General features: G+C 40.9%; 1 protein-coding gene across 3 annotated transcripts in view; it reads right to left on the reverse strand.

The window, feature by feature from the left end:
* The window catches only part of ptprsa (protein tyrosine phosphatase receptor type Sa), a 223,589-nt gene that overhangs the window by 70,024 nt on the left and 126,740 nt on the right, over positions 1-26,825 (reverse strand). For all 3 annotated transcript variants that reach the window (XM_041039589.1, XM_041039590.1, XM_041039588.1), the window contains 2 exons: positions 21,187-21,375; positions 5,105-5,215 (listed from right to left, as the gene is read on the reverse strand). In XM_041039589.1, coding sequence (XP_040895523.1) covers positions 5,105-5,215; positions 21,187-21,375 — 300 coding nt within the window. The remainder of the gene's footprint in view (positions 1-5,104; positions 5,216-21,186; positions 21,376-26,825) is intronic.

Genomic DNA, 26,825 nt, shown 5'->3' on the forward strand with positions numbered 1-26,825 from the left:
TGTCCCCACACTGTGGTGATCCCTTCAGTGAATATTATCAGTCGGATTGGGAAGGGGAGTGCATTCATGTATTTACATTAGAATAAGAGGTAATTCTGTTTTGTATGAAAAATAAGTGAAATTCTGATACAACATAATTCTTCTGAGGGGTGATTATTAACTTCAGGACTCCTTGAGACAAACATCTAATAGAGATGGCAGGATTTTGCTTTGGCCAGTGAGAACATAAGGTGTAATCTAGCTTTCTTTCCCAACGTTACACACAAATGCATAGCAGGACATGCAAGCACATTCAAAAATCAGGCAGATACCATTGTAGAAGGCCAGACATGCACATGCGTACATAACAGCGCAGTCTTTCTGCATCAGTGTTATTCATAGGACTTAGAATTAGATTTAAAGATCAAAATCCAGACATTGTCAGGTTTTCATTATGCTCTGTTCCTTTCAGCTGGATTGTGCTGTATTTTATGGAGGTCAGCAATGACAGAGTACTGGCTAGCGGTTTTCATAGACTCTGCAGTCACAATTACTGAGAGTCTTTTGACAGCCAATTGGTGCATAGAGGTGTTGGAAATGAAACCCCCATTTCTGTGTGGAATAACAGCTAGATCAGAAGGGATGATTATATATATTTGTGTAGTGACTTGCCTTAAGGACAAATGATGTGACTGGTGCATTGGAAACGAAATGACATGGATGTGGTAGACTGGGCCAAAAATATATCTGCTATATTCTGCATCTTCTTAAAGGAAACACTGAATATTTTGAGGGGCCTTATCTTGCTATTATTTTTGGGGCTTAGTGTGGCTCACAGAAACTCCTGACTAGCAAAAAGTCTCAGCATTTACCACCAAACAGCCACAATAAATAAATAAATAAATAAATAAAATTAATTACCAGTGCAAACTCTCCTGTTGGCTTGTGCAAGATATGTTTAGGCTCCAAAACTGAGACTTGGTTAAAATTTTCAGAGGTAAATTTGGTACTGGGTGTTTCTGAGAATAACATATGTTCTCCTATGGATGAATGAAGGTTACCAAAGCATGAAAATTGCAAATTTGCTTGCTTTTGGAGCAGTAGTCATTTTCAGTATGACTTTCAGATACTTTAGAGAGATCAGTCTAATCCCCTGGAGATCACACACTTTGACAGCCACACATACAAAAACTCCCACTCTCAGTGGAGAGTGATAGGGAGAAAGAGTGTAATCTCTTCTACCTGAAAGAATGATATGCCTGATCTAACCAGACTTGTTAAGCCACATCTAATACCCCTCGCCAAAAACCGTGGTCCCTTTTCAGAAACATGTATCTTATGTATTCATAAGACTGGTCGAACCATAAAATCTACACAAAAGTTCACTGCAGCAGGTGCACTGAGATCCAATAAAGATCTGATTCAGTGGAATATGTCTTGGGAAGCCTGGTGCACATGCTGATGCTTACATTTAAGTGCAATATCGTCAGAGATAATGGAAAATTGGTACAATGCTGGCTGAAACAAGCCAGAGAATACTACTTGCATTGATCTCCAATTAGTTTAGCCCTTTCTTCTCATTATTGTTTTACCACTACAGCATCAATGCTGGAAAAAAGTAAATCACTGTGTGTCTTGTTGAAGTCCAGTTTGAGAATCTTCATTACTTTCACCATGTCAATCTGAAAATCAATTATATTCTATGAGTGTGTGGGAAGGGGGGCTTTTGAATAATAAATTATAATTTGATTGAGTGTCATGATGGTGAGGGGGCACAAACAGCAGTCACTCAACAAAACCAATCACATCTAGCTGCCGCCATTTGAAAATAAAAGTATCTCTGAGCACACGCTAAGCAACAGCAAATGTGATGTCGAAGTCATTATACTGTTATTGATCCACACAACTGTAAATGGCATCCCTTAAGGGCTGCCTGAATAACCATGGAACCCAATCAGGTCTAATTTTTTCAGTAATGGATCGCTGTAAACAAGATGACAGGAACACTGGCTGTATACACACTTATTGTTTCATTCAGCATTTGCATTTGCACTCCGAGACTCAAGAAGCAGAGCATCATCATTTTGAAAAAGAAACACAAATCTCACAAACAAATGAACCACAAAAGACAAACACTGTCAACAGAAAAGTAAGGTCAGGAACAGAAACTGAAACAAAAGGAAAACACACAACACCATAATCACAATACAAAAAAATAAACAAAATAAAGGAAAGCCAAAAAAAGGGTTGTATCAGGGAAAACACTTGTAGAGAAACCAAGGAAAGAGAGGGAATCAATTGAACAAAACACAGAGAGTGCAGAAAGAAAAAGACCATCATGGCCAAAGGGATTCTGTACAGGCATGCAAGCGCAGTTACATTCTCCCATCATGCAACAGGTCCTGTTATTTCACATGCTGGGTTTCAATGACAACACGTGCAAGAAAGCTTTTAAGTGCAGAAGCAATACCAAAGGATGCAAAACGAGAAAAGGCCCCACAATGCAAACATAAAAATAAATTAACAAGACCCGAGCTACTCGGGTTTGCTTTCATCATTTCTTCCTTGGAAATAAAGAAAAATTTCTTTCATAATCATTTAGCAGTTTGGATTAGTATGATAATTATTTGTTCAAATTAGTAATGAATCGAGCTCTGTAATAGGCAAATACAGCTAAAATTTTTTTCAACATGTTGAATTTTTTTTTTCAAATGTGGGTTAAAAAAAGTAAAAAAGAAAAAACACACCAACCTTCTCGAAGCTCTGAGGGATGTAAAGGGGTTGATGCAGAACACAATGACATGAGGAGAAGAGAAAAATAGGGGAAACACAGAGAGAGTAAAAAAAGCCACCTCAAGGTGTTTAGCTGCAGCTACATTTCCCTTTTCCTTAATCTTTTTTTCCTCCTTTTCCCTTGTCCCTGCTATCAGTGACATCTGTCTTGAAAGTACACTTGCCTGCCCCCCCTTAAATAAACTTTGAACCAAAACAATCAGATTCACCCCAGTGGCCGCACTGTCGCCTGGTAAGAAAAATATAGTGAGGCGCCACTGGAGTCAAATCAAGCGTACCATACTCATAATTCAAAATTTCACAAGCTCCTTATAGCCACAAGGAGAGGCTCCTGTGGTGGCTGTATTTGCTTTTGTTAGAGAAGGAAACCAAATAAAGAGAAAATAAAGAAAAAACTAATGAGAGATAGAAAAGAAAAAAAGACACAGTTTGGGCTGAAATTAGCAGCTGCAGTTCAAGACAGTTACAGTAAATGTTGTTAGACGCCAATCAGTAACACTGTCATTATGGTTGCTGTTTGGGTAGTTATGTCAATTTGCCCTGGTAAAGTGTGCCCCAGATACAATTTAGAATTGTTTTGTTTTCTTTTGTTTTGTTTTTTTTGTCTTAAAATTGATCCCTACCACAGCTGCTAATCCCGAGTGCAATTCGCTTTGTGAACAAAACATAGTCAACATCAAGTATCAGAATTGATTGACAAAAGTTAACTGAAAACAGACAAAGGTTGACACCATCAAGGCATAACAAGTGTGTTACATAGTGCGAAAGTACCTGAGTAATTATGACCCCTGAGTATTCTTTTTAAAGCATGCTGATGGAGCCAGTGTTCATGGAGATTGCATGAATTGTTGGAAATGATATCAGGGTATAGCTGTGTGTTTCTGACCAAAGAAACTACTAAACATCCCAGTGCTGTGTCAACAAAGTGTTCCCATTATTGTTATGTAATGATTCCTGTAGAGCTCTCTGTGATTTGCACGAACCTTTTAATTTCTACCATGCTGTACATGAGCAAGGTGGATAGCTACTTGACATTAAGTGTTACTGCATCGCGGTGGAGACAGCATGAGCCTCCGAGATGAATGCTGGCAAGAAGAGACACTAATCTTGATGAACCATTTTTTACCGACTACTCCCCACAGTTGAATTTTTCTTCCCTTTGCTGCTGCTTCACAGGGTATGATAATAGCAATAATAATGAAAAAGCAGCTCCCTGACCCATTTTATAATGTCAGAGTAGTGAATTATTTATTGGGAACAAAGTTATTTGGTACACAGCAGAGGGAACAAACTGAGTAGATACCGAGGCATCTTTATTTAATATGCACAATATAAATAATACATGTCGAAAATGCATCTGCTTCAATTTATTAAAGCTCCCTCAACAGGGATTCATTGTCATTTAACATTAGTGGTGGAGGATAGGCTTTTGTCTTCATTGCCTGTTTCCTATGAAACTCAGCATTCTCTGTGACTGATTGTTTTTCATATCTTCACTTTGCTGGAACATGCCAGCCAAAATTACTACTGACTGTAAAAGGCTTTAAAGATAATACCCCAAAGCAGAAACAGGGGAATACTATGGATTTATGCTCCAGAACACCATGAAGTAGAGGAAGTGTGCTATTGCGATCGAGCATTTTTTTTATGTAATACAGAGCAGCTGACTGTGTTAACAGTCATTTCCTATTAATTCCCCACAAGGAAATCCTTTTTACCCCCAAAATCTGGAGAAGGCTAAGGGGTTGAGATTTTGATTGGTGGGCATTAATACCTCGCCAGTCAATCAAAATCAAGACTTACCGTTGTGCTCCTGTACCTGAAAAAAGAAACTAATCAAAAAGAAGTCCTTCTCGACTCTTTTTGGGTTCCATAAGTTTGACGAAGGGGGGAACATTTTATCGGGCACACAATTACAGGTGAAAGGCGTCTTGCAACCGATAAAGTAAAGACATACGGCTTGTTGTGCTACACATTTCCTTCCGAGTGAGTAGGGGAGGGCATTGAAAGACAAAATGGAGCATAACATCATAACAGAGAAGAACATTAGTTGGTCAATTATAGTTTTACATTTGGAAGTTTCAGTGCATATGAAATTACATTTATGGGCAGGCAATACTATCAATGCTAGAAGATTTATATTACTCCCGTAATACTATTTTGCAAAATACATTTTGTGCATATACAGCTGGGCTAGAATGGAAGCAATTATCATTTGTTAAGCTCAACAGTAATGCCACTTAAAGCTGAGCTGCACTGTGTATTTTAGTTAGTATGGGTGGATGTTTTTATTTTTTTTCTGGCCTGGCTCTGGGGCCGGGTTGCTCCCTACCTCGCACATAAAGGTTGGCAGGGGACGAGTAGCGCACGCCTTCCACATTAGACGCCACGCACTCGTACTTCCCCTGGTCTGTCTCCTCGCTGTTCTCGATCTGCAAGGCACCTGGAAAATGAAAACATCCAACAAAGACGAAAAGGGAGGGGGAAGGGAGAGAAAAAGAGAAGAGAGAGAGAGAGAAAGCAGGGAGGAAATGATTAGTCGACCTGTCAGTGACAGAGCATGAAAGAGTCAGACAATCTTCTTAATGGAGGGTATCTTGAATTTCTCAAGACCATTTTGTCAAGATGTTTCTCTCTGAAATGCTAATGGAGACTGAGATGACAAACTGGGTTCCCCTCCAGCTTTAGCCATTCGCAGATTAAAAATAAAAAAAGAGGAATTAAATAAATAAAAAATGTGAACAGAACCAGTCGCACTAAATTTGTAGCTGCGTTGGTGTATGCAACTCCTGGGAGACATGAGAGCCCCTTTAAAAAAAACAAAGAACTTTGAACTTCGGTAAGGACAAAGAAATGATGCAAAATGTGATGAAAGGTAATGGAGGAGGGTGCTGAGGTGATCCTGTAAACTGAGTGAGATTAACATATTCTCCTTTGCATAGCACTCACCAGGGGAGAGCCTGTGTGTGCTGGGGAAAAAAAAGTTAATGGGAGAATATCCATACATATAGTTAATGTCCAAATGAACACTGGCATTGTGCATAATGCAGCAGACCGGCCCTTCTGCAGTTCTACAGCTCAAAGAAAACTTCTCATCTCAATCAAAAAGACATCTTATCCTTACATTGTACCTTCTAACCTTGTATGGGGAGAGTATATCCATATAAACTAATATACTGGCTACTATTGTGATTAGCTTGAGTCATTTGTATTCTCTTTTACTTTTTACCCATGAGTTTGGTTTTAATTACTCTTCTCCAAGATCTGATGTAAATTCATTCATTTTTATTGTATCATGTTTTATATCAACCCCTCAGGGCTCGTGTGTTTCGAACAATGTGGATTTCTAATCACTTTCTTCAGATCTCTTATATGTGCAAATAAACTCAACCTAAATGCTTGGCAACAACACTGGAGAAGGGCTGTGGGGGATGGAGGAGGGAGGTGAAACAACGGGCGTCAGATCACTCCTCGTTAGAGCGCTGTTGACGGCACTTCCTGATGATATCATTAGGGCTTCTGGCTGGCTCAGCAGACAGATTGCAGCCCAGGCCTCCCTGACAAACACAGCACCACCGCTCGTTAGCATTTAGCCAGGAAGCATCAATACGCCAGCCGCTGCCCAGGATGCTTTGTAATATACCATAACCTACTCCATCACATCAGCAAGAGGAGTGAACACAATGTTGTACAAGGCTACCACTCTGGAACATTGGTCTAATAACGCTTTTCAGCTGTGCCACAAATGGGACCATCGATCCTGCTTAATTATAAAGATTAGTCACGCTTCCACCTTTAGTATTTTACACCTTGGAGTCAGTACAAAGATATCTACTCTTTAAAAGAAGAAAAAAAAAAAAAGAAAATAGACCTGAAGCTACAACAATCTATACTCCTCTATTTTTTTCCTCTCTTCATTTCCCTCTACATCTCAGATCATCCTCATCCCCCAGAGGAGGCTGTTCCTGGAACATAGCTCATGAACCAAATGAAAACGTCTACCTGCAAAGTGCAGGTGGTGGAGTCTTCGCTCTGCGTTTATGCAGGGATCTGATTTGGATCTGTTTGATGTGCGCTTGGAACAGCAAATGCCAGCCTGGTGGCAGGTGGGTTGGAATGTGCTCAGAAGCCTAGCGCCTCAACACTAGGGAGACCAAAAAGCAATGACCGTGTGAAGTTCAACTCCAGGTGGACGGTTCCAGAAAACTCTGCCAGCGGCTCGTCATGACAGCCTTGGTCCCTGAGCTAAATTATAAAATCTTTGGAAGGCTAAAGTTGAAGTTGGTGGAGTTTTTTTCAGCGCTTCATAAATAATAATGTTTGAAGGGCCTGTGTTGGGCCAAAGCCCCCTTTTTGTTGAGAAACAGTTAAATCACAAACAACATTCTATATTTCATATGTTTTTATCCCATGCCTGCCAGCTGCTGAAGGTCTGCAGGTCCAAATGCTTCCAACAAATACAAATGTCTCTATCTAAAAATAATACTCAACAAATGTCATCTGAAGGTCAACAAAACACAACCACCAATGTTTGAAAGGCTGACAGATAATGAGCTAACCAACATTAAGTGAGAGCCAATTAAAACCAACATTGGCTGCTGTGAATTGTACCTCCTGGCAAAACAGAGAGCAAGAAAGAGAGAGAAATAGAGGAGTCTTTGAGGGGACAGAGTGAGTTTCATCTGTTCCCACCAGCTCTGGTAGAGGCTCCGTGCTAGGTGGTATTATCTATTGTTTCCAATCCCCTGCTGGCTTCATTACATATTCTAGCTATTATTTCAAAGTGGAGCTGTGAAGAACACATAAATACTTTTTCCGCTTGCAGAACACAAGAGAGAGGGAGAACAAGTGGGGTAGGAAAAAAGCGAGGAAAAAGGCGAGGAGGAGAAGCAAGAGGGAGAGATGGGAAGCAGAGACAAAGGAAGCAAGAGACGACAAATGTAGAGTAGCAGTGAGAGAGAAGGAGAAATTGTTTCTTATTTTCTGTCTTGACATTGCCTTTTGTTATTCTGTCTAAAAATTAGGGGAAAAAAATAGATCCCTATGTTTAAATATTCTTTGATTTTTCTTGTACTTTTGAAAATCCAGGTGAGTTACAGTTTATTTTAAATTGGATTCTCATTGGAAAATGAATTGCAACAACAATAAAATCTTGCTGAATGTAACTGTACACACCGGATAAAATTAGATCTGTGTGAACAAATGTTTGTCGAAGGAAGCCCAGTGAGTGAGCTTGAGAAGGAGAGAAATCGAGAAGGAAAGAAAGAGGGAGAGCACAGAGGAAATCACAACTTCATTCTATTTTGAGATGCTCTATACTCCTCTCTCCGTTAGATTCACACACAGTGGAGATGCAATATCCTGCTGGTGTTATATGTGTTGTGCCGCACTGTGTGAGTTGTATTTCTGTTGTATCCATTTCCAGTCTTTTCTTTAAGTCCCAGCTTTGTCTTTTGTAAACCGCAAATAAATTAATTTAAATGACTGTCTCCCATTTATTGAATTAAAGATTTCTGTAACCACATAAGAGAGTGAAATTTCTTTTTTCTTTTCTTTTTTTTTGGTGACCAGGCAGTCAGATGAAAGCCTGAGAACATTAACATTTAAAGAAAATAGACCTCTAAGGGTTTTTAAGATACAAATCCAAATGAACCCCCTTTGATATCCTATCTCTAGAAGCAACATGCATGTGCATGTGTGCACACAGAACAAACTCCAACCTTTGAAAACTCTTGTCACCAGCATGTGTCTCTTTCCTACCATTTCCTGTAGCCTTTTTTGAAAGTGACTGCACTCTCTGTGTTTTGCATAATTGTGCTCTGTCTACCCTGACTGCCTGTGGCTCACCAGAGCGTGCATGGCCATTGGCATTTTTTTTTCCCTTTTATCAGGAAAAGAGGAAAGACAAGGAATGAAATAAATGCTGAAAATTATCTTTCACAAGAACAATAAAAACCACAGACCCAGTCTGTTCACAGAACGGGCATTGACTGATAAAGATTTGCCTAATAGGGGAAAAAAAAAAACATTTACAGAGTTGCTCACAAAAGGGCTGTACTGTGCTTATGAAGTGAGTCCTATATGGGGCCTAATGGCAATGTCTTATCACAAACATACTGCAATAACTACCAGACCAGTTTGTTTTGCTTGATTTCATTAGAAAACACAAGGAACAGTTCATAACAGTAGTGTAATGAATAATAAGGCCCAGACTGACTGTGTCTGCTGACTGTTTAAGACAGAAAAAAGACAAAAAAATATGATAAAATACAGTACTGCAGGTACAGCAGAAACGATAACTATCTGAAATATTCTTTCACACGACTAGTGATCGCTGTGTGAAATATTTCATCTTTCATAAACAAATTATTTGTGACCTGCAATTATCGAGTGAGTACAACTTTACCTGCTACTTTATCTTGCCCAAGGACACTTAAAAATGACACATGAATGTTGAAGGACACTATGCTAGTTGTTGTGAGAACTGAACCTAAGACTGGAGACTGTCCTGGGACAGGACAGTCTCTCAATCCACTTAAGCTACCCTGATCATTAGTAAACCGCAGAAAATACCACCCCTGCTGACTAATAATTCATGTTTTTCTGGGTCAGGGGAGAAAAGAGTTTTTTTCTTTCTGTCTTGTTTTATGATATATGTTGCACCATTAAGATAACCCCCCACCCCCCCCCCCCAAAAAAAAAAAACAGTGGCTCCAATTTAGGCAAATAAAGTCACTGATAATAATGAAACCACTTCCATGTGGACCAGTTAGTTTCCTTCTAAGTCAAAGTGACCCTTCCTGTCCACCAACACTCACAGTCTCCAATGACCACTGCTACCCACTCCTGGCTGTCTTGCAGCATGTTCATTGCCTTCATCCATTCAATAAAGAAGGCTGTAATGGGCAGTGGGTCTGGAACATTTGTCCCAGCCGTGACAGCTGCCCTGGTTAACAGCACTGCATGCCGCAGAGTGGTCTGATGAGGAGTGCTGAGGTGACAAGGTGTGATAACAAAGAAGACTGCCTGGGCACAGTTCAACAAATACCTGTTTTTTTTTTTAACCTGATTCAGATTCTGGGACAGACATTCTTGTACAGAGAATGCATATGTGGATACTTTGTTCCAGAAGTGTATTGAGATTTCAATAATTTCTTACCAAAATTTAGATTTATCATGAAGGCAGGGCTACCCACCTATCTATTTAATGGCAGGGGAAATATTTCACTACACTTAAACTAAACCATTTCCTTGCTGTAGCTGCAGACTGGCAAATATCACAACAGACATTCCCTCATTTTTAGTAAAACATCAGTTCTGATAAACTCAAATATTTCTCTAATTTTAGTTTTAGTCCAGTTTGTTGTGGACAGGAAAACGACAAGAGGAGAAAGCAAAGATTTTAAGGATGGGGTAAATCAGAAACTGAGATTTAGAAAAAAAAGAAAGGGCTGGAAATAGAGTCTCATTTCTGAGAGGTGCAGTGTACAAAAGAGAGACACACAGAGAGGAAGAACAAAACAATCAGAGAGGGCTGGGAGGAAGACTTGAAGAGACAGACAAGCACAGAAAAACAGAAGGACAGATGAGGGGATAAAAGAAAAGCGAGGAGGGGCCAGCATGGATGATTAATTTCAGAAAGTGCCTGAAGCCGTGGTCTGCCCACCCTGGTCGCTGCTTTGTAGCAGCTTCGCCATGTGCGCCCCCCCTCGCCGCCAGTCCCATTTGTGTAATTCAATTAGTGTGCTCCAGCGGGCCTTGATTGATTTGTTTAGGCGATCAACAAAATGGCTGGCCAAGTCTCACTCTTGCTTTCCCTCCCTCTCGCTCCTTCCGCAGCCCACTCAGGCCTGCTGGTTGCACGCTGTTCTTTTCATCATTTTATCTCTTGTTTTTTAGTTCATGTCTCTCATTTGTCCCTGATTTCTCATGTCCTCTCCTGTCGTTTCCTCTCTATCCTTTCATACCAGCCCCGCTCACTAAAGCTCTATTACAGTGCAATTAAAAGCCAAAATTAGCACCTGGGTACAAACTCTAAATAATAACTGCCAGTACACGAACTGAACTCACTGAAATGCACAGACGAATGCAAGATACAATACTTACAGTGTTTAAGGACACACACTCTTATGATTCAGGAGGAATTGTTCCAAAAACATTTTTACGAATAAACCAGGAAAAATATTTAATTCACTATCATAGCACTATATGATATGTCACAGATTAATGTTTGGAGAGGGACTGTGCTATCGAGAGAGGAGGTCAGGCTGAAAAAATGGAAAACACCAAGCAAACTGGAAATAACACGTTTTACAGCCCACTTGTAGTCTCAAGCATCATGCATAAATAACAAAATCCTAATAGAATCCCACCTTACTGGCTGGTGCTTTTCCAAATTTGCCAACAACTGGTTCAGAGCTCTCCAGTCGTTGCTGTATTGTTGAATTCACACACCTTTTGTGATAGCACGCGGGAAGGTACAGATTTCCGTTGTAAACCCACAGTTCTGATAATCATGCAAATAAGACAGTTAGTGTGACCACAAGGTAGCCAAGTCTGGACCTCAGAGTTATCTCCCTGTCTCTCTCCCTCCTGTCCGCATCCTGGCTGTCACTTGCACACACTCTGTCAGCACCCCAAGGTCATTATACTGTGATCGCACCAGCATGGGGCCCCACGTGTGATGCCATTGTTGTCAGTGCCCATCTGGTGGCTTGTAACGCTCCCATGAAATCAGTAATGAAGCAGGTAGGGAGTCCAGCTACCTTTATACCTATCGCTTACCTCTAGGCCAGCACCTGGGTGGCTTTGTATGGAAGCAAAATTAATGCAGATTTTACATTTTGGGAATCTGCTCTCACAGGGTGATGGGTGATGTAAAATGACTCAGCTAAAAGTAGATGAAAGTCTGCATTAGTGGGAACATGCACCAATGCAAACAAACTATGTGTCCTTCTCAGACACCTTGATCTCAATTATATTTGCGTCTCTCTCCAGCTACTCAGTTCATTTTCTCTCTATGTAAGACGGTGACTTGCCATACACTCCTGATGGCGAACCAGTGTTGGCATGCAGTCACATGGAGGGGGGCCTTTTTCAGGCTGCTTCTCTCATTATGCAAATGCAGATTTCATAGGTCATGCCTGTTTTGTTTGCCAGAATAAGGTTTATGAGACCTTCTTATTCAAACAAAGGAGATGCGGGGACGGCTGGGTTTGTCTACATCAGTCTTGAGTGAGGACATTAATGCAGTGAAGGGTGTGAATTTTGTCTAAAACCTCAGATGTTCACTGACGAAATGGCACTGTCAAGAAATTCGTGCAATGCGAAATGTGAAATGGTTGAATGGTTGAGGGTGGAGGACCTTAACTTCACTGCAGGAGCTCTATTGTCAAAAGGGATAACTCCCTTGCCATACCACACTGTAATGGTGAAACCAAAAGCATTTATTCCATCCCCTTGAATATGGGGAGGCCATACATGGCAAACTGAGATACTCACTTACCTGCTCAGCCTGTTGAACAAAAACATTTTGCAACAAACACACTGAATCAACCGGTAGAGACTGTGTCAGCGACAAAGCCTGGTGGATAATTGCAAGTGAAAGTTAAATTGTCTGGGGAAAATGACAAAAAATGAGGAGAGAGGAAGAATTATTTTAACAAAGATTTTGTATAATTCATCAGTCACACTCCCTTACCACTGTCATTCCCCTCCCACCTTGATATCCTCCTGTTCATCCTCTTACATTGTAAAAGCCGGTTGTGCAGTGGCCAAAGGCTGCACATGTTTTGAAAAGGCAGCCATTGCACCCACCAGCCTCCCTAGTTTTGCCTTCATACATAAGATGCCGTGCCGCAGAGTAACAGGGAGGGCGGGAATTAAATCAAACGTAATTTATGCTGACTTTTTCCCTGACAAACCATGGGTTCCTCCAGCTAGGGCTCATGAAAGTGAGGAGGTGCATTAACATACACAATGTGGCCATTACTCCGGCACATAGAGATGAGGAGGATATCAAAGCAGAGAGGGAGAAGGAAGAAAGGGGGCTACTAAGATTGTACTCAACAGTTTACAATATTCAATAGCCTGGACTTATCAGCAAATAAGGCCACCGCAGCTTACCCCCAACTTGCCATCACCAATCCCCTACCCTTCAGCCCCATGTCCATGTCCAAACAACTTAAATGTCAGAGGCACAAAGCAAACAAACTGCCTCCCGATAACCCTCGTTATCCCTCCCTCTTCTTTCAACCTTCCCAATCTTGTATCATAACCAGTCGGCAACAAAATTTGAATTGCTCAGTGGTTTTCTGACACTGATGGTGCGGAGGAGATTGTAGGACGGCACAAACACAGAAGGCTCACAGAGGTGGAAGAACTGCACATTATTGATGACATGGGGCATGGGAGTGTGAAACACATATGTTCACGCTAACAAACAGTATGTACAGAACACACAGAACACAAACAGATGAAATATAAATGTTAGTGGAAATGAAAAAGGTTTGTCATTTTTTTTTTTTTTTTTTTTTTTGAAGAGGAGCCCACTTGGTATTCCCCGTATTTAGTCAGCTGGGTGGTGTTAGGAGCGGTTATGTCTGGTTATGTGTCAGTTAAAGTCTTTTTTATCCCCCTTTTTGCTGTGGTGGTTAAATGTCTTACCTCGAATTGGGGTACCCTCTGGAGGAGAAACAAAAACGACACAACATCAGTTTAGTTCAAGGTTAATGTTAGTAAGAGTTAGAGGAGTTATTTGGGTTGGATCACTGGAATTAACCATTAGGTAATCTCTTACAGAGATGGGGATTTTTTCATAGAAAAAAAAAACAAAAACAAAAACAAAATAAAAATAAAAATAATACCTCTCTTTGCTGGTATCACAAAGGAATAGGGAGGTCTATATGGCTGGCACACTCCATTGTCTTATCGTTCTCTTTTGTTCCCACTTGCCTTAGACTTACTAAGAGAGGAAACAAAATGTTTTATCGGCAGAGCTGAAGAGGCTCGAGGTCTTGGCATGCGTTTTATCATGGCTGCAACTTGGGGTGATAAGGCTGAGCGTGAGAGGTTTGACCTTAAGTTGACATGGATTGCTCCAGTGGCATAAGCCCTCTTCCAGCCAATTGACCTTGAATAAGAGGTCAGTAAAACAGTTAGGGCATCACTATTCTATACTGGGTGTCCACATTAACTTGCCGAGGGAGGAACGGAGTCTCCACTGAACTGAAATTTCAGACTGTACCTTTAGGCAACCGCAAGTTAAATCTAACAGACTGAAGTTCTTATTTATCCTACAAGTTGTAAACCTGCTTAACTGTGACAGATAGATTCTTCTCCTCAAGCTTCATCCCTTCTCCCTGATCATTCACTCTTCTGTTTCTTTCCATTGTTTAATTTCACTGGGAGCTGTATGTTTCTCTATTCTGTGTTTATTGTGAGTCTGTATTGTGTTACATGCCTGACTGTAAGCCAAATGTCCCATTAGGGACAATAAAATATTGAGCTTATCCAGTAAGTGGCTGGTGGGCTTTAAATGTAGCCCAAGTTGTTGCTGCAATGCAAAATGCATCCCTCATAGGCAGAGCTTAGGGTGTGGGTAGGCGAGCCAGCTTAACTTCAACCCCTTTTCTGCCAAGCATAAAACCATCCTTCCGCTCTTGGCTTTTTTTCCTGTCTCATTGTTTTCTTGCAGTTTTCCCTAACTCCTCTCACTTCTGTTACTATATCTGTTCCAACATTCCTCCCTTATTCTCTGTTTCATGAGTTTTCATGTTTCTCAGTCTTTCCCACAGTTCCTCCCTCTTGTTTTTCTTTCGAGTGTGTGAAAGTCCACCAGGGTCAGAGTGACGTAAATTTTGTCATCAGAGGGGGTACCAAGGCTCTGTGCGCATAACAGTGGACCCGCCAATTTTTAGTGGCACTATGCTACCAGGACGTGGACTCCAAGCGCACTAGAAAGTAGCATAATAAGAAAAACTTTGCATCTGTGGTGTCCGCATCTGTCTGTGCGAGCATCCACAAGGGAGTATAATTGAGGCCTTAGTCTCCCTCTCAAAATCTAAGGATGACTCATGGCAGAAACATGCCCTTGGCAATCCCTTGAGAGTGCCAGCAGGGCGGCGCCAACCCAGGAGAGGTGCCCTACTTAGCATAGATAGCCTGCAGGCACAGAGCAGAGGGTCAATGGTAAACACTTCCCATTGAGCCTAACACTACAGGTCTGGCCACTGTGTGCGTGCATGCATTCATGCAAGTTGCACACAATAAGATATGGCAGCCCTTCTTCTTCCAGCTAGCAGAACCAACGAAATAACAATACCTCTCCCAGTTAAAAAATAATAAAAAATCAAGAGAACCTGGTGTTTAAGATGCAAAGTGATGCCGGCAATTTCCATATCCTATACAGTACATTAAGGAGTGTGGGTTGCTATGTAGTGGGGATGAAATTTTCCATATATTCTGGTCCAATTGTTGTTGCAGCTCTGCATACAGAGGTATCCTTTGTGATACCAGCAGGCAGGAGGCAATCACTGAGTTTGAAGTTCTGCCTGGTTTGCAATGCACCTAGGTGGATTAATTTCCTTTCTTTAAGGCTGCTGTGCACTGTGTTGCACTGTGCTTTGATATGCATTTCAAAACAAATAAGTACAGTATATGTTTTAAGTGTGCACTTGTTCAACATTTCTGACCATACTGTAAAATCCTGGGAATTTAATTTACTGCCACAAATACCAACATTGTATGATTAAAGAGGGTAATCAGTGTATGTACATTTTATGAGACATTTCAGAAAGATTTCTAAAATTTTAATTTATTCTTGAATATTTCTTACTTTCAAGTTTTCTGTAAACCCATCCTATAAGAATATCATCATTTAGTATCCATAAAGAGTGCTCTCTATGAGTACATTTACCACAGCAATAGTTTAGAATCATTGAAAAACCAGGCAAAACAACAGTGGCATTTTAATCATTTCTGCAATGATTTTGGAGACAACATAATCATAGGTAAACACAAGACAAAAGACAATAGGGGTCTGGGAAGGTTACGTTGTTATAGAGTTAGAGTTTGATTAGAGGCTGCAGGAAGCTGGTTTATTTTGCTTTAGCTGAGATGAATTTTAGTTGGGGGTTGACAGGTTACTAGTTAAAGGTTAGGTGAGGTTAAGGTCAACATTAGGTTAAGGTTAGGGTAAGGTTAAGGTTAATAAAGCAGGTTTGTAAAAGGGAAGGCCATCACATGGACCTTATAAAGTACTGAGTTACAAAAGAGAGACTCAAAATGATAGGAGCTTAACAAAGAGGATGAGGGTAATAGACAGAGTTGGGTTCAAAGTCATTAGTTCAACAAAAAAAAAAAAAGAAGGAGGAAATGGGGGCCTAGGTCACTGGAACTTCTAATATTTAGTAATAAAGTAGCATGAAGAGATACAACTAAAACTTAGCCAAGGATCTGACGAGGCAGGCTGGAGCCACAGTGGCCAGCCAGTATTCAATTACAATAACAAATCCACCTGTATTACAGACATGCAACCTAATGGCCATAAGCTCCCCTTCTAAGCTTTGATCAGCTGGGGGTTGATCAGCTTAGGGTGAGAGTGACCTAAATATACCTAAACAGACCACAGACTTCCTCGCATTATCAATGTGGCATTATCTGCTCCGCGGAACATCCCAGATGTTTTGTTAAACAACTCTCTGAAAATATTAAAAATATTATTGAAGGATGTAGTCTGGCCAGAGGCAATCTGGCCAGAGATGTTGCCCATCTGCGTGTGAGGCGGACGGGGTTGTGTGATTGGCTGAGTGTCAAAGTCTGACCACCCTCCAGAGGGCGTCTGGCTGACCTTCTCATCACCACAGACACCCATCTGGGATCCTGTTGGTGTCGCAGCAGGTGTCAGGAAAAACTTGGCTGTGGTTACCACATCTGCAGAGGTCCTAGCCACTCCCTGCAGAGCAGCTTTGATGTCAACAAATGTGAGTGTTTTCTTGCACATTTCAGATTAAGTGCAACTAAACTCAGGATGAGTCAAATTGGAATGTGCATAAATCTGTGCAAGTAAGGGAGCCATCAAATGTCAGGTCACGATTTTAAACCTTAACATTGAAAACAACCTTGATTTTTATGGCTATGCGCTCCTTTGCATCCTCTCACTGTCTCTACAGCCTCTGGTTAATCTGTTCTGGATAACAAGGCCAGTGAGGGCCTAGGGTCTGCAACCACAGGGACTTGGGGAGAAATGTCAGGCTCCCTCCACACCTCTAGAGGAGCTCCTCAGGGGACCCTGACGCAAATATCACTGCCCCGCCAGCACAGCATGGTCTGGCACATAAGGAAGCAGTCAGCCAACTAGTCAGACAGCTAGTCAGCTATCTAGCAAACAAAGGCTTTGAACACCCCTGGACTATTTTACAGTTGGTGAAATAGTCTCTATTTTACCACCTATCTATGGGAGAGGACCCATCAGTTTCACAGTTACCCCCCAAGGTTAAGAAATTCCCAGAAGCAAAAGAGTAAACAGGTAGCCTCAAGGAATTGTCAGAAGAAATCTGATTAATGAAAGAATCGGAAAAAACAACCCACTGAAGGTCTGCCACAAGAACTTCTACCTTTGTTCACCGACAAAAAAGCACAAATACTAAAACCTGGAGACTCAAGAAGGCTTCTTGAAGCGGTGAGGACATGTGAAGATGGCAGCCTAGGGGGCTTGAGAGTGCAAGCAGCTTTCTCATCAGCATAAATCCAGCCTGGCTGCTGAATGAGCTTTCCTGCAGAAAGGACTACAGAAAATAGGCGAGGCCCCAAAGCTTACATTACCTTACGAGAGCCTTGGTATTAAGGGAAAGTAATTTCCTCCTCTGCCCTCCGATACACATATAGTTTGAACTGTAAGTAAAACATGCCCAGCCTAAAGTGGCTGGGTATAATTTTGCAAGTAGTTCAAAAAGTCACGAGGAGTACAAAATGTGGCCAAATGTAACTATCACTTGAGCCCTTGCCCTGTAGCATGGGCAAGAGAGCCTTAGCTAGAGATCTGTAAGCCAGTGGGGATATGAGCCAATTTAGCGAGAAAAGGAAACGTTCTCCTGAGAAAATATGAGGGTCGACCCAGCCAAGTGTGGGATTGGAGGGTTGAGCCATACAGTGGTCCTGCAGTGGCCTTCACCTGGAAAGAACTCAAGATTCTTTCAGACCCTATCAGTACTTGCTGCACTCTCCAAGGGTATTTTTGGAAAGAGAAGCTGTTATTGTGAAAGCTGAGGTTCAACCGTTTACATCTGAGTATATCAAAAAAATGCCAGTCATGTATATTGCTGGAGCAAACTGTTTGCTATATATTTTACCAAGAAGCCTAAAATACTGTAGGCTGTGACTGCACAGGAATAATTGTCTTGGATTCAAACAGAGTCCAATTATTTCCTCGATGCCTGTTGTCTCACAACACAGCAGAGAGAAAGAAGAAGATGTGACAGGGGGCATCAGCAGTATAAAATCTGTGGTCAGGGAAAAGTAAATAAGGCAACAGCTACTTTCAAGGTACTCAAGATCCCAAATAGTCCAGTAAACTTGCTAAAATATTGCAGAAAAAGGTGGTTGAACTGGGCAGATCCAGAGTCTTACTAGGAGCATTAATGTGAAGTAGGCTGTGAAAAGGCTTGCTCAGCAAGTCTTCCACATATATATATAAAACCTGTGCTGCTTAAAAGTGGACAGTGATGCCTAACACCCTCCCCAGCTCGTGGTGCTGCTTGTCCTTGATTTGCCTTTCTGCTATAAGCTCCAGTGTGGGGGGGGGGGGGGGGGGGGGGGGAGATACAGTTGTCATAAGAAGGAGTGTGGGTGAAATAAAAGTAAAAGTATATAAGGAGAAACAGAAACAGAACATAAAGAACAACTGGCAAATGAGGACGAGAGTAAGGGGAGGACAGTGGATGCATGCATTTTGGAAAGTGGTTTAATTATGCCATCTGCTTCAAGGAGAGTAGGTGGGCTTGCTGGGCTTTGTAAGACACTTACCAAAGGTTTCTGAAAATGACAAAGTGAAAAGAAAGTAAATAGAAAAAGGGGAAGAACAACATAGTTCATTTTAGGTTTAGGTTTAAAGTGAATGCCACCCAAGAAATAAAGGAACTACAGTTTGGTTGGGTTTTGTGTTCCAGCTTTAGCAGGTTTCATTACCATGAGATATCATAGATGGAGTAATGAAGTCTCAAATAAAACTTCTTGCTTAACATAAATTCTACTTACAATTTAAAATTCTAATTAGATTTTTTTTTTTTAGTAAAATTCATACATTTTGGTGTCAAGTGTAAAATTTGTTCTTTTATAGTTGGATTTTATCAATTCAATTGGTTCATTTTATTGTTTTGTTTTGGTTTTAACTTGCGTTATGTGTCACAGCCAAATGAATTGTGTTGAAGACTCTACCATGTGCACTGAGACACATCAGAGTTTCAGACACAATTATAAACAAAACACAAGGAGAGAGAGAGAGAGAGAGAGAGAGAGAGAGAGAGAGAGAGAGACACCACAAAACAGCAGTCTGTTTCAGTTAGACAGGACACACAAAGACAATTGAAGAAATCATGAAACAGATAAAGACAGATGATACAGAGGTTAGAAAACAGGCAGGCCATTTTTAGAGTAGAGCTGGCCCTCCACATGATTTTAAACAATTAAAACAACAGTTACTGGTGGAGAAGACAAGCCTACCAGCTGTAACCAAATTTACCAGAAATGAAATAGAGTAATACTCCATTTGGTAAACACAAATCTGTTGCATGATACCACAATACTACCCAAATGCTGCTATTGCTACATACAACTGGATAATAGAACACCTCTTACATCACAATTGTATCTGTGAAAATGTTTATCTATGTGACAAGATAAACTAAATATAAAACTTCTTACATAATTCTTTGGCAAGGTATCAGACACACTGATTTTAGTATTGTTACTGTAGTAGGGTAAAACTGTATTATATCATTATTGAGAATCTTTGCCTGTCATGTGTGAAGAGGTGCAGTGAATTTGAATAGTCCTGAGAGTCCCTTGTGGAGGCTCTTTGTCCTCAAACTCAAGTCAAAAGCACCGGTTGACAGCCTTCACAAAAGCACCTTTGGACAACCTGTCATTCCCAGAAGAGATCCCCAGGCCATGATAAACCAAGAAACACAGTTCTCAGTAAGCTGTACAACATCATCCCACAGAGAGCAAACAGTCAAATATTTTGACAGATGCTTTTGGATTGAAATTTTAAGAGACAAAGGTCTACTACAAAACTGAAGTGAATCAAGTTAAGTTAAAGATGAAACATATCATTAAAGAACTGTGCACTTGCTGTATTTGCTAAGGCATGAATAATGAGATGACAAATTGATTCTTTTGAGTGTACAACTCAGGAGGGCCACAACTGGGGCAGGAACTCAATGTCAACAGACTCTTTATTTAGTGGTGTCTACCCTGATTTACGTTTGCAGCAACAAATCAAATAGGAGTCATTGGATTTTTCAAATGGTGACAAATCATCGACCTAAAATATCTACCCCTTATTGCCCGGGGCCACTCCAGGGCCTGCACTTAATTAGCTATATAATTAGACTTTGCTTTACTGGGCCTCTCAGTGGGGTTTAATCAATGGGAACAAGACAACATATCCACCGCTGAGTTGTGTCAGTAGAACATGGACGTTGCTCTCATTGCCTACTATGACACGCTTCTGGGATGTTTGACCTCATTCAGTAATGTTACATTCCTAAATGTAATTTGTTATTTCAGCACATCTTCTGGACAAAGATCTATGCTTAAAACAACATGGTCAGAGTACAATGGCTTGATGCTTGATTTTATATCATTATTTGCCTCTGATGTTTCAATCTAAGATGCGAAATATTCCTTGTCCTCGCTATTTGACATTTAAATACTAAATAAATATAAACAACCACATTTAGTTAGATGAACACACATTTCTCTAGGATCACACGCTCTTCTATTGATTGAATGAATTCTTAGGTCTCTTGGCCAAATACAACCATAATCAGATCATGCCAATAAATCCATGTTGTCATTAAACTAAAATCAAACCATAGTTCCTAAAAAAGCTTACATTAGGGCAAAGTTACAGAGAGTGATCTGTTCATTACTGAGCAATTCTGTGTTTCCACACTGAAGATGAGAATCTACTGAAAAGCTCACTAAGTGTTCTCAATCGCACCAAACCACATGTGACTGAACAATTTGGGAAGTGGAAAGACTGGACACTGCAGCCACATTAGCTGCAAAGCACAAAAACAACCACATTAGCTATTGTTAGATGTGTCCTGAGAAAAAAAAAAAGAAAGAAAGAAAAAGTGCTCAAGCTAGTAAGAAGAAAAAGGCAGCAACATAATTTTGGGTTTTCCTTACCTGAGCGTAGCTGTTTGATTCGCCCATTACTTGCACTGGGGTCAATGGGCAGGAAGTCTTTGTACCAGGTGATTTCTGGGTCAGGGTTGCCACTGGCAGCACAGAGCATGGTGGCTGTTCGGGTGCGCTCCACCACCTTCAGCTGAGGGCCCATGTCAATGTTAGGGAAGCCTGGTGGGAGCAGGTCCTCTGTGAAAAGAACAGGAAAAGAGGGCACATGAGTCCACTGACTTGAAAAGCCAGAACCTATGACTTAAAAAAAGTTCCCATTCAAAGTAGTTACTTGTCATCCTTATGCCTAAATTTCCACTGAGACACAACACAATAGGGATTCAACTAAAATAAGACACAAAAAATTACACCGCTGCCATGTTGTCCACACAGCCAAACAATGTATTCGTATTTGACATTTTGGTTTATCTATAGATTTTCTAATCCCAATTTACTCTTGACCACTGAGACATTTTGTAATTGTGACATTATAGTCAGCCATGTACAGTAGACAGATAAATGAATCGACCTATTGAGGAAATAAAGCTTGAATAAATATGTAAACTGCATTTCATTAAGGATCTGGCTCTCCCATGGGCCTGTGTTGAGGCATGGGAGAGGTTTAAGACCAACTAAACCATGCAGGATGCTTGTGTCGACTTCTTCTTTCTCAGATAATGAGATGGCTTTCTAATAGAGGAAACATCCTGTAACCAGATGCTCGCAGACTAGACTGCATTCCCACCATCAACTTGTCCATTAAGAACCATGTTTAAACGCTGTTACGGAAGACACTGTCTCCCTGCACGTATTCTTGTTATAACAAGTGGTAAATAATTGGCTTTAAATGCAAAGAGAAGGCCAGTAGGGGAGACAAAAGAGTGACAAGTAAAGCCAGAAGAAAAGCCTGGTTATTCTGGTGTTTTCTGAGTCTAATTTCTGTATGTTCCATGAAGTACATGACACTCACGACAGTTTGAGGTAACACAGAGCTCTGCAAAACCACCACATGGCTGAGACACACTATAACCTCCAGCTGCCCAGGACTGAATACCAACTGAGAGATGTAATTGGTCAGCTTTCGCTGTCGCATTAAAGGTGCGAGAATTTTGATATAAAAGGAAGATATAAGCCCCTGTGACTGTCATTATAACTACTAATCGAAGAACACCACCTAGTACTTGCATGAATTTTACAAACACTGTGGTACCCTAGGAGCTAATAATCATGCCTGATTGCACATTCATTTCACTGTTAAGTGATGACAGTGTGCTCTGTGGTCATTGTTCTATGCAGACTCCCTGCTCTCTTGGGACAATTAGTCCCATGGGGTCAAACTGCCTGACCTCTACCCAGACTGAAGCCAAAGCAGTGACTCATTCTCAGATGATGAGAGCCGAGGGGGAAGCACCCTGAGCTGTAATATGCATCAGAAGCTCAAGGCCACATCACAACTCTGAGAAGATTGACTGACTAAAAGGCAGGCTAGTGGCACAGCAAAGGTCACTATTCATCTGGAGAGCCAATGACCTCATGTCCACCCTGCAGACATCATGGTGGCGACGTAGACACCCGGGGAGCACTAAATTAAGGGAAATTAGGACAGTAAATTGAGATGCAGTTTTAGCTGCACTCTAAAAGCAGGGTTGATCTGTCAGCCTTTAAAGAACAGAAAAGGAAAGCTATTCCATATTACGTTTTCCACTGTGTACAAACAGTGAAAGTAAAGTGATCTTTCAGTATTTTATCTGTGTTGGGAAAAGTTGTCAGGATGATGATTATTGATATTGATATTGATATTAATATAATGGCATTATCCGTAAATTTTTTTTAGTCATATTATTCTTTAGTCACCAAGAAAACAAAAGAAAAAACTAAATTTGTGTTGTTTTATGCACTATAGGATTGTGTGGAGAAGAGGTGAGGTCACATGTATTCACATTTTGAAATATTGAATCCTGTAAATAAAAGACAAGAGAACAGAAGGAAGAACCAGGGTCTCAAAACTAAGTCCAGACAGGTTACCTCTAACTAAGGCTGACATCAGCCGAGCATGATGAATATTTCAATGCTAGGTTCAAAGAAGTACAGGCATTTACACTGTTTTAGGCTCCGTGCTTTATCCTCTCCATCGATTATTAATGATCACCCCTGTATAATCTCTTTATACCAATTTCCCCTGAAGCTCAGAAAAGGAATGGCAAGCCCGCACTTCACTTTAGGAACTTCAGGACAAAGCAGAGCAATATGTTCTCACAAAGTCCCTCCTTTGTGTGTCATCAATGATCTATGTATAAGATGCCATAAAAGGTGCTGCACTCTTATACCCCTCTAGCCAGCTCTGTCTGTTAGAGAGGGATATCTGCAAAAGGTCTGGCTTGCTCTCTGGTGTTACATCTGATGTATTCAAGGCTGCCGAGGCCTATCTGTGCTTCGCATCACATTAACTCTGCCTTCACGGTATGAAAACAGTAGACAGATGCCTACACAGACTACAGTAATGAAGCTGAAAACATACACAGAGTAAACGGATTTGAGACTAATGAAATTAGGCAAGTGACAGAAGGAATCTGCCTGAAGGAGCCAGGGAGGCCAGAAAAGGTGGGTGAACAAACAAACCGACCAAAACAGCAGTAAACAAAAAGAAGGGATGGTGGATTCACGGAGAGATTGTGCTATCGTTACAGCTGCTCTGACCTGATACAGCCCTGGCAGCCTTTCCTGAATAAATGGCATGTATGCTGGTTACTTACTTCCCTAGGAATAGAGTCTGATACAATCTTTCCCCCTGAAGCTTACAGGCTCTGTCGATAAAGGCGGCCATGCAAAAATAAATAGATCACTCATCGAGGGAGTGTTACTTCAGGGTTAGCCAGCCTGACTGTGAAGGGGAGAAGGCAAGCAATGACACGGGATGATAGTATCCTAGAATTCCCAAAGGGCCAGTTCCCCATAATGGTGTAGCAATTGCATTTCTCTGATGTGCACTGGGGGCTCTCTGTTTGACAAATCTTCACAAGCCAAATAGAATAGACGCATGTGCACTATTGGTCAATGACAATGCTGCTATTTATTTTGCAGAGAGCAGCCTTTGCCACTTAGGTCAACAACCATTGTACAGACCTAGAGACACATGCCACATTTACACCCTGCATAGGGCCAATAATTTTCAAAATAGCATGTCACTTTTGATTTTTTTTTGTTTGCTTGTTTCACACACATTCATTCTCATTTAATCACAAGGCAAACGCTAAAGCTAAAATATGAACAAAGAAAAGAATAGTCATCATTGTTTGTTGTAACGATGACCAGCCTTAACTGGGAGAAAGAACAATAACCTAGAGTTACTGTGATGGCAAACAGTACATGTCCACTCCATGCAACAGCTGGCTTGGTCAGCATGGCTCCAAAGCTAAGCCTCCTAAAGTCTCTAGTTGACCTTAACTAGATTTTGATTTCTGTCATTCTTTTTGGCTTTTTTTTTTTTTTTTTTGCTGGCTTGAGTGCCATCATTATCCATAATTGTCTTTAATTTCACTCCACCACTTAACATCATTACACAAGTGACAGGTGCAAAGCTTTTAATCAGCCTCTGGTCAGCTTAGCCAATGCCCGGCTGTTAATCTGCCGACTCATGCCTGCTGTTGCATTCCGCTTTCTATCATGCTAAGTGTGGCCCTCTTAAAAGGTCCGTCCTTTAGACTCATTTAACTCTCCTGACTAATCCCATTTCCAGTAATTCATTTCCTACCAAACCATCTCTTTTTTGCAAATCTAAGTCTGGTAGTCATAGTCATAACTGTACCAGACTACTAGAGCTCTACAGAAACAGGCTTGGCAATTAAAATTTAACATTTTCTGGGCACTGTTACTTGCGCAGAAAGAACATACAGTATACTGATGAATGGGTGGTCCTGGTGAGAAAAAGTATAACCTTGGAACTATTTCATGTTATACCCTCTATATAGTGGCATAATTACACACAGTATTCACCACATAATACTGTGTTATCAAATGTACCTTACAATACCATGATTAATACTGGCAATCTATGCTCTACTCAGTGAGCACTTAACCCTGACCCCTGGCAGGGCTAATGCCTTTCTCTATCCTCCAACCTGTATAAAGAGTAAAACCTGTGACTTTCATAATGCTGTACGCAAGTAGCTATATAGTATTACATATGACACTGGTGTGTAAGTGATCTGCTCTAGCAAATACATTACACAGGCAACTGAACCACTGACTCTGAGAATCGGTCTGGATGTTATACTGTGTGTGGATTTTTGTATTTTTATACTACACACGTCATCCATTTTCATCTGGTGTCAAAATCTCTGACACACTGGCTTCAAAGCTGCTTATTCTGAGCCATCAATTATCTCACAGAGTGGAGAGAGCTATAGTAACAGAGAGGGAGAGAGGTAAAACCTGACTGGCTGGGACTGCAGCAAATGCCGTGGGGTGCTCCACCGTCCCCCGCACCTATTACTCATATTATTATTTTCACTTACTGAAATGATTTAATTTCATCAGCAGCATAATCAGGTTAACTGATTACCCAGCGCCACAGCATAGAGACACAGGCTTTAAGCAGGTCTGTGCATTAATACCACAGAGGGACTGCCGGGAGAGAGACAGAGTGAGAGAGAGCAAGAGAAAGGAAGAGCAAGACAGAGGGAAAAGGAAACAGAGGTTAAGATTAGGAGGTAAACAGAAAGAGCGCGATAAACACAGCGGAAGGCAGAGAAGGATAACGACGGCACGCTCTCTTTCTCACACACAAATGTGGTTTGAATAGATGCACAACTAATGGGCCTACCCAGCTGTTCAGACTTTAGACAATGAAGTTTCATTTTCTTTCCACCTACACGACAGTCAGAACTGTTCACATCAAGCATCCAAGCTAGAGACAAGAGAAGAATGGTCGTGTTAAGAGGGAGGTGTGTGCAGTACAGCTGGGGTACAACTGTAGTATTTTGGGAAGTCTATTTGCACAATAAAACATGAGTGCATGAATAGTCCATGTACTCTATGTACATAATGGCAAATACAGTAGTTGATATGTTTACTAAATAGGGAATTATGTGTACACATTTCTTTGTACTTCAGAGCAAAAAATGCACGTGTCAAGCACTAGTTGGCTGAGACCTAAATCCAAACATCATCATAGGCACCATAGTTTGAAACACAATTTTGGGTCTGAATGGTTTTCATTCCTGTGACCATATAAGCTTGACTACCAAGAACCACATAAATGTCTTGTTACTCAGAGTACTTTCAAGACCATAAAATTGTATTCTTCATGTTGCGAACGAGGTCACTGTGTTTCTTTTCTGCACTCGGTTATGCTGTGACGTAAAGCAGCTCAAAGCCACCAGCTATTGAAAATAATATATAACAGTAGGTGTAAACTTTTATTCTTTGTTCCAACTGAACAGTGTACAAGCCTGTTTCTCTTAGCAGCTGTCTTGTCTCTGGTTGAGGGTTGGTAATTTGTGATGATGGTACATATACAAATGTGCATCTTTCAACCAAACCAAATAGAAGTTTAAGAAATTTTGGTAGTTTTCCTGTCTTGCAGCATGCTGTGACATTTCCTGAATTCTATGACCAATAGTATCCTTGTTGAATATATTGAGAAATAT

The sequence above is a fragment of the Toxotes jaculatrix genome, chromosome 6, assembly GCF_017976425.1.
Source record: "Toxotes jaculatrix isolate fToxJac2 chromosome 6, fToxJac2.pri, whole genome shotgun sequence".
Classification (NCBI taxonomy): Eukaryota; Metazoa; Chordata; class Actinopteri; family Toxotidae; genus Toxotes; species Toxotes jaculatrix.